Genomic DNA, 9,243 nt, shown 5'->3' with positions numbered 1-9,243 from the left:
ATCTACCCCTTAAAGGGTTATTCCTAAAATCACACTTTACACAAAGCACAGTAAATACATACTTATTTCTAACAAAGACTAAGCTCAACTTGATGTTTATTTCTTGTACCTTTGTGCCTTTTTCATCTCTATCAGGGACTACAAACAGAGGGCACCACTGATCAATAATCAAGCAAAAGGGGTGCTACTATGCAGCATGCTTCAGGAGAAAGTAGAAGAGAGATGCATGCTGAAAAAGTAGGGGGAACTCCCAAAAACAGAGTAAAATATACATTTTATTGATGTAAACAACAACACATCACATGCAACAAGACAGGCTCGTAAAACATTTAAAAAAAACAAAGAATGGTTCAATGACTGGTTATGCCCATGATATGGCAATAACCAAGCTCCACAAAATTCAAATGGCAATATATCAGTATATAGATCCAGCAAAAAATTATAAATAAAGATTTATAGGAAAGCAGAACATTAACATGCACTCTTAGGGTCCCGTTTCACTTAGCGACGCACCAGCGATCCCGACAATGATGCGACCCGTCAGGATCGCTGGTGCGTCGCTAAATGATGGCTAGTAAGCTGCCAAACAGGCAGGTCTCACAGCGATGCAGCAACAATCCAGCAATCAAACACAGCAATGCGCGATGGCCAGCGGGACGCAGACGACGAAAAAATGGCCCAGGACATTCCTGCATGATCAGCGATATCCAGCAGGGGGGCCGGTCGCTGCTGCGTGTCACATGTAGCGAGATCGCTGTTGCGTCACAAAAATCGGTGACACATTAGCGATCTCGCTATGTGAGACGGGACCTTTACTGTATGGCTAAACCAATAAACCCACACAACATGAAAACAGTCAAAGGCAAAATAACCCTATTCACAATACCATGTCAACATTTAATGGGTAACCATTGGTGCTAAAGTACAAAGCGTGCAGCTGGTTATAGACAGCAGGGAGGTATAACCCATGAAATGGTTGTCCCAGAAAATAAAGGAAATTGTGCAACAAAATAAGAAAAATTATTATGAGCAAGAAAACTATGCTAGCAAATCAGTAGTATTAGTGGGGAACAATTAGGCTGGGTTCACACGTGGCTTTTTTTTCGCGTTTCAGCGGCGGTTTTTACCGCGCGATTTTGCCGCTAAAAATAAGCATCCCATGCATTCCTATGGGATTCCACAATGCTGTGCTAATGTTTTACCGCGGCGGAATTGCTTCGCGGTAAAAAACGCAGCATGCTCATTAATTTCGTGGAATCGCGGCGATCCCGCACCCATAGGAATGCATTGTTCTGCTTACTTTCCGCATGTGGCTGTGCACACCATGCGAAAAGTAAGCAGAACATTTGCGGATGGTACCCACGGTCCGGAGGAGAGGAGACTGTCCTCCGGGCTTTGGGTACCATATCCCTGTAAAAAAATAGAATTTAAAAATAAAAAAAATATTGCTATTCTCACCTTCCGACGTCCGCCTCTCTCCACGCTCCCGGTCCCAGTAAGCCTTTGCGAGCGATGACGTCCGTTTTCGCGGTCATTCGCGAATACGGTAAGCCTCAATAGTAGAAAGTTGGTCACACTCGTCAAACACTATGTTTGACGAGTGTGACCAACCTGTCAATCAGTTCTCCAAGCGATGCTACAGATCACTTGGAAAAAGCTAGCAATTCTGCATGCTAATTACGCTTGCAAAATGTTAGTTTTTCCGCGGGAAAATCGCGGGAATTTAAAATGCGATTTTCCGGCGGAATGGAATTCCGGAATTCTCGCGGTAATTTCCACGAGAGTTCCGCTACGTGTGAATCCAGCCTTAGGGTTCAAACCTACTGGTATTAAGATGTAAAGAACTAAAGAAACCACTGGGCATGGATCAAAAAAGAATTGGTGATGGGACAATGGTGATAGAATAAAATACCTTTAGGGAAAAGTGGGTGGCAAAAGTTGGCACTGTGTGCAAGAGAACCCGCACAATTACAATGATGAAATTAAAAAGACAATTTAATTTTTTTATTAAAACTGTGTACAAGATACAATTAATACAGAAGACAGGGGGGACCACAGAGAAAATGAAGGCAATCAGATTTTAAAGTGCTTAATAGATTAAAGTGCAAAGTAATACTGTTGCCATAGAGCAGTGGTCCCCATCATTGTCCCATCACCAATTCTATTTTGATCCATGCTCAGTGGTTTCTTTGGTTCTTTATATTTCCGAATGGTCTGTCATTCACTGTTTAGGAAGTATATGCCACTATTACTCATAGTAGACGTTTATATACGGATTTCGTTTCCATTTAAGCTGCTACATCCAATTTTTCTGTTTGTTCTGGTATTAAGATGTAAAGTTCATGTCTGGAGCCATATTTGCCAGAAGAAAGGTTGGGGAGTAGCAGACCTCACACGTATCGCCACCTACATGCGTGGATTCTTCCCCGGAACCATATATCAGTATACCCTAGAACCATATACTGATATATTGCCATATGAATTTTGTGGAGCTTGGTTATTGCCATATCATGGGCATAACCAGTCATTTAACCATTTTTAGTTGTTTTTACTTTATTTTTGTGAGTTCCCTAGTTTTTCAGCATGCATCTTTCTATCTTCTAATTTATCTTTTTAATTTCTATGTATGACTCTCTGCATCAAACTCATAGCAGAATGGGGGAGAGGCATATTCTTACCTACTAAAACTACATTGCCAAGCAGCACTTGCTTTTCCTGCACTGCTCCATAACAAAAATGCAGAGTGGTGTTTGTTGCCTGTTGCTGACTGATCAGTTTTGTGAAACTGCAAATGCTGCTCTGTCGATGCACATGGCAGAGGACAATCCACTATTGTATGCATCAACAGCAGCAATTCTAGCTTCACATCACTGGTCTCTCAGCAGCAGACAAACACAACTAATCTCAGCCACTGGAGACAGCCCCATTCTGATTTCTTTTATCCCCTCTCTCTACAGAGTCTCATTCTGCAGCACATTTTAATGGTTCATAGTGATTTTTACCCAAACTATTGTGCCAATATTCAATCCCACATTGTGTGTTCTTAATTGTATGCTGCCATGTGCTAACGTTTGGTGATATTTATTAGTTTACGTAAAGACAACATTTACCTGCTGTCGGATTCTTGTGTTCCACCTAATATAGTAATTGACCCAGAGCTCCAGGTGACGCATGCTAGCAACAGGGTACAACACACGATTGGACTCCTTGGTGTAAAAGGGATTTATGTACTTTGACTTTTCACTGTTTATCCAGGACCACAAGGATTGTGTCTTTTCCCTAAGTTTCTAGGATAAAAGAAGCAGAAATCTAGCAATTGAAAAAGGACAATAAAACAGGGGTCTGCTTAATTTCGTACTATAGTTAGGCTAGTGAGCCATTGTAAATATAACTATAGAATGTAATGTGCAACATTAGGGCCAGAGGTGCCGCTGTTACACGACCGTTTAACAATTGTCCAGCCATTGGCCTGCTGTGTGTGGCGTTTCGGCCACACAATCTGGAAGTCATTTAAGGCTAGTTTCACACTAGCGTTTTTGAGCGCAGCGACGGCCTGCGCACGGCCGCCGCTAAGCCCCGCCCCCTGCCGCGCCTCCGCCGGTAGCTCCGCCTACCGGCGCATGACGCTGCATGCGCCCCCTATCTTTATCACTGGGGGCGCAGGCCGTGCGCAGTATGCGTTTGGCGGCGCATGCGCCTTTTTGAAGGTGCGCCGGCACAACCAAACTGCAACAGGTTGCGTTTGGCGCAGGTCGGCGCACCGTCAAAAGGACGCATGCGCCGCCAGACGCATACTGCGCACGGCCTGCGCCCCCAGTGATAAAGATAGGGGACGCAGGGCGCATGCAGCGTCATGCGCTGGTAGGCGGAGGCGCGGCAGGGGGCGGGGCTTAGCGGCGGCCGTGCGCAGGCCGTCGCTGCGCTCAAAAACGCTAGTGTGAAACTAGCCTAAGAGTTTGTGGGTCTGCTTGGGAATGGAGTGGACAAATCTCAGCAAAGCCCTGAATAAAATAGTAGAAAGTTATAGAAAGGAGGGCAAATAAAAAAAACAAACCACAATTGTCTGATGTCAGGTTCCCTTGATCAAATAGAAATGAGCATTTTTAATTTGCGCTCCCTTTTATGTAGCCACTTCTATACACCGAGCGTGGAGGTACTTGCCTCTTTTTCTCTCACAGACTCACAGTTAAACAAGAAAGAGCCAAAACGGCAGCTGTAGAGATGGTCCAGAATGGTGATCAGAAAATGCTCATTGAACTCAAAGGCTGTTGGAAACTAAAGGGGAGAATAATTGCACAAGCGTTATACGAGACAACAGATATCCAGTTACTCAGTACTGAGGATTCCCCAACAATGGCGGTTAGCAGGGGACAGGCAAGGTGAACAATTTACCTGTTTAGACATTTGCCAAACGCAGTCTATGAACTGAAGGAAGATTGGGGATCTGTCGGCATCAGCGTGATTTTTATCACCGTGTCCAATTCTCTAAAATGATAAATAACAAAATAAACAGTTTTATAGTACAGTTTGTTAGCACACAGGTGTATTTTTAGGCTGACAGTTGTTTGTACAGAAAGGCAATCTTAGGGTGTGTGCAGACGCTGTGGAATCCGCTGCGGATTAATCCGCACGGATTTTGCAAAAACCGCAGATAAACCGCAGGTCAAAAGACCTGCGGATTATCTGCGGTTTTGCCTGCGGTTTGGTCCTGCGGATTCACCATCTCCACAATGGTGGAGATAGGAACCCGCTGCGGATTCCGCAGAAAGAATTGACATGTCAATTCTTTCTGCGGTTTCAAAACCGCAGGAAATCTGCGCGGATTTTTCCGCAACGTCTACACAGCTTTTTTTTCTTTACCATTCATTTGAATGGTACTGTACACCGCAGCTAAAACTGCTGCGGGTCCGCAGAGGCCAAAACCGTTGCGGAAACAGAGGAATCCGCAGCGTGTGCACATACAATAAGCATTTGCCAGAGATAAATATTTAACAGTGAATGTATACGTCATCAGTTTCCATGTGACTTTCCAAGCCTCGCTACTCGCAGGCCACATTCTTCCTACATTATAATTACATGTATATGGGAGTATGTACACAGCTCACCATTGTGGATGTGTCCAATATCAAATTAGTGTAACAGTGGTTTCAATTTTTATTCAAGAAATCAAAGTTACACATGAGAAGAAGCAACTTTGTAATATACTTATCTGATATAGGCTTCTTTCTACTCTGGGATTGATCTTCCACTCAATTAAGGGGTAAAATCTGTGTAGTTTTCATTAAATGAAGACAGAATTTTCCCACTACCAAGATAAGAGGAAATCTGGTGCTCAAAATCCTATTAGGATTGGAGGTGGGAGGAGGAGCACAGGCATTCTGCTGTAAGTTCTCATGAAACCAGTTGCAGATCTCCATAGAACTTTATGAGCACCAACGGTAGTCTCCTATCGCAGTGATGGGAAATTCTGCATTCACCTAAGAAATTGAATCAGTTCATAAAGAGAAAGAAGCAGATATCTTTAAAAAGATATATTAATGTTTCTTATTTTCACGTGCACTATTGATTTATGAAAAAATTATTTAGATAGCTACTCTTTTAAGGTTGTTTAAAACCAACTGTTTTCCAAAACCAAACTGTATCTTGACAGCGATTTAGATGAAGTTTCAGGTCATTATCACTTTAAATGGCTTAAGGGTACTTCACACATAGCGAGATCGTTAGCGAGATCGCTGAAACGTCACAGGTTTTGTCACACAACAGCATCCTCACCAGCGATCTCGCTATGCGTGACACATAGCGGCGACCGGCCCCCCCGCTGTGATATCGCTGATCGGGCTCGAATGTCCTAGGCCATTTTTTGATTGTTGGTGTCCCGCTGGCCAGCATGCATTGCTGTGTTTGACGCCATAACAATGACGAGCGACCTCGTTGGCGACTCAGAACTCAGGGACGCAGGCGTGATTTTGCATTGTCTTTTCAACGCCCCCTCAGCTCTGATTGGTGGTCTCAAATAAGGATCTTTGTAGCGTTTCCTTTTATAGGTCAGCTATCAATTATATGCAATCATAACCTTTAACATGTAGTTATAATAATCGCGTGTCCCCGTGTCAGTGACTGTGGATCCACGAATAAATAGCGCACTAGCGACTCAGGCAGGGACACTGAAGTAAACCACGTAGTGATAGCGCAGTAGTGGCCACCAATCAGAGCAGAGGAGCGTGGAAAAGGCAATGCTGAAACATGCCTATCGAGGTCTGAGCCGTCAGAATAGCTGCTGTGTGACAAGGTCCCAACGACCGCCGAGGTCATTATACGGATCGCCGTATCGTTGCTGCGTCGTTGAGTAGATCTGTCTGTTTGACAGCTTACTAGCGACCATGAGACACAGAAAAAACACAACAGTATGACAAACGTGCATGAGTACTCTGCTGTAAAATATATGTAACAGTAAGCAGCAAAATATATGTAACAGTATTTAATTTGCTAGCGACCATGTAGTGACGTACCAGCGATCCTTACCAGCTTACCAGGTCGTATCGTTGTCAAGATCGCTGGAGCGTCGCTATGTGTAACGGGACCCTTATTCTGGCCTGGGATTTTCAGGACACATGCAGTATAATTTTGTTGGACGTCCCACTCTTGGACCCCCACTGATCAGCTGATTGAAAGGCCTGCAGCTATGCAGCGAGGGCCGCTTTCTCTCCAAGGTTTAGCAGGCATAGCCCCATACATCTTATGTTGGCTGTGCCTTCTATTATACTTCAATCTCATTCACTTGAATGGGACGGAGTAGCAAAGATCTGCAAAACCACAGACACAATAAGCACAGAGCTGGGCCTGGTACACAACGTAGGAAATGTGGATATGTTGCCCAGTGTCACGCCGCGCTCACCTGGGGGCGGGACCTCGGCCCCGACGTCATCTCTTCCGGAGCCACGGTCACTCTGGGGGTCCCGCCGGGTGCGCACGCGCACCTCTCGTACCTAGGTCCCTGTCTCCTTCATGTTATGTCTGCGCTTGCGCGCTTTTCTCAGTTCGGTCTCCAGGTCAGTCCTCTCTATGGTACTGGAGGACTTGACCCGGAAGCTCTCGTGATCATGTGCTATATCAGGCAACCTCTTCCTAGGGGGAGGTGCCTGATTATTGTTGTGCTTCCTCGCTTGGTCTGCAGTGTCCCTGCCTGGCTGTGCGCTGTATTCGGGTCCCCTGCCTTGCACTCTGTTGTGCCTCTTGGCACATGCTCTGAACCTGCACTCTGCCTTGTACTCGGTTATGCCTCTTGGCACACGCTCTGAACCTGCACTCTGCCTTGTACTTAGTTGTGCCTCCTGGCACACACTCTGATCCTGTGCTCTGTCTTATACTCAGTTGTGCCTCCTGGCACACACTCTGATCCTGTGCTCTGTCTTATACTCAGTTGTGCCTCCTGGCACACACTTGGACCCTGTGCCTTGTCTCTTACTCAGTTGTGCCTCCTGGCACACGTTCCAATCCTGCACTCTGTCTTATGCTCAGCTGTGCCTTCTGGCACACACCCTGCTCCTGTACTCTGTTACACCTGCTGCCTGACTCAGTGCTCTGACGTGCTCCTTGCACGCATCCTGCTTCACTCACACCCAGACATACGTAGTCTCTGTATACCACGTGTTCCCGTGTCCATGCTTTACACATTCCTGCAGACACACTCACCCACTCGTGTCTCCTGTGAGCCGGCTGCCTGGTGCCAGCAGTCGTGGTACCTCACCCCCTGGGGCTTGCCCCTGACACTCCCTGTATAGGGGGTGGTCTTCACTAGGTCAGCTCGCCCTGGGAGGGTTGGTGCCACGACCCAGAGGGCCCACTCCAGGAGTCGTCACACTCAGCTTTCCTTTGATTGCACAGTATCAAAAAACGACCAAGGATAACATGGGGAGCGTTGACCGCTTTGCATCCCATACAAGATTTTAAACATACCGCCACAAACTTATTCTGAAAAGAAAACATTGTCATACTTACCGATCCAAACTTATGCCCAAAACTAATCCACTCCTTTTGGATCAACACCTGAAAGCCTTCTACAGTCCTATAGTAGCTGTCCAGCATCAGCATGGCCAGAGACGTCAGCTGTGCCGTCCGGTCCCAGCCATCACTACAGTGCACCACCACTGAACTTTTCCCAGAAACCACCTTATCTGCTACCTGAATGGCTCCTGTCAAGACCAGCTGAAAAGAAAAAACGCTCTGGTCAGTACAAGCCACCATAGTGGCCACTTTGCCTATACTATAGACAGATTATTCTTGTACTTATTATTTATATAGCACCATTGATTCCATGGTGCTGTACATGAGAAGGGGTTACATACAAATTACAGATATCACTTACAGTAAACAAACTTACAATGACAGACTGATACAGAGGGGAGAGGACCCTGCAGGTTGGTGGATTGCAGTAGCTCCGGTGTTGGTGAGGCAGTAGCGGTGAGGAGGCAGCGGTGTCATTGCAGGCTGTTAGCTTTCCTGAAGAGGTGGGTTTTCAGGTTCCGTCTGAAGGATTCGAAAATGGTTGATAGTTGGACGTGTTGAGGCAAAGAATTCCAGCCAGAGGATGTGGGATATTCGGGAGAAGTCATGGAGGCGGTTGGGTGAGGAGCGAGTAAGTGTGGAGGAGAAAAGGAGGTCTTGGGAGGACTGGAGATTACGTGAGGGAAGGTATTGGGAGATTAGTTCGGAGATGTACGGTGGAGACAGGTTATAGATGGCCTTGTAGGTCAGTATTAGTAATATGAACTGGATACACTGAGGGAATGGGAGCCAGTGAAGAGATTTGCAGAGAGGAGAAGCGGAGGAGTAGCGAGGAGAGAGATGAATTAGTCGGGCAGCAGAGTTAAGGATGGACTGGAGAGGTGCGAGGGTGTTAGCAAGGAGGCCACAGAGAAGGATGTTGCAGTAGTCGAGGCGGGAGATGATGAGAGCATGCACAAGCATTTTAGTAGATTGAGAGTTGAGGAAAGGACATATTCTGGAAATATTTTTGAGCTGGAGGTGACAGGAGGTAGAAAGAGCTTGGATGTGGGGTTTGAAGGACAGGGCAGAGTCAAGGGTTACTCCGAGGCAGCAGACTTTCGGTACCGGGGAAAGCGTGATGTCGTTAATTGTGATAGATAGGTCACGTAACGAAGATTTGTGAGATGGGGGAAAGAGGAGTTCAGATTTGTCCACATTGAGTTTGAGGAAGCGAGAGGAGAAGGAGGATATGGCTGA

At 46.1% G+C, this 9,243-nt stretch overlaps 1 protein-coding gene across 5 annotated transcripts in view; it reads right to left on the bottom strand.

The window, feature by feature from the left end:
• MTM1 (myotubularin 1) overlaps window positions 1–9,243 on the bottom strand; it is a 121,323-nt gene that overhangs the window by 8,228 nt on the left and 103,852 nt on the right. For all 5 annotated transcript variants that reach the window (XM_073543603.1, XM_073543602.1, XM_073543600.1 and 2 more), the window contains 4 exons: window positions 7,999–8,205; window positions 4,393–4,485; window positions 4,162–4,275; window positions 3,111–3,287 (listed from right to left, as the gene is read on the bottom strand). In XM_073543603.1, coding sequence (XP_073399704.1) covers window positions 3,111–3,287; window positions 4,162–4,275; window positions 4,393–4,485; window positions 7,999–8,205 — 591 coding nt within the window. The remainder of the gene's footprint in view (window positions 1–3,110; window positions 3,288–4,161; window positions 4,276–4,392; window positions 4,486–7,998; window positions 8,206–9,243) is intronic.

The sequence above is a fragment of the Dendrobates tinctorius genome, unplaced genomic scaffold (assembly GCF_039654945.1).
Source record: "Dendrobates tinctorius isolate UK_male_01 unplaced genomic scaffold, ASM3965494v1 ptg000133l, whole genome shotgun sequence".
Classification (NCBI taxonomy): domain Eukaryota; kingdom Metazoa; phylum Chordata; class Amphibia; order Anura; family Dendrobatidae; genus Dendrobates; species Dendrobates tinctorius.
The sequence above is the reverse complement of the archived record's forward strand: the minus strand, read 5'-3'. Positions and strand labels throughout refer to the sequence as shown.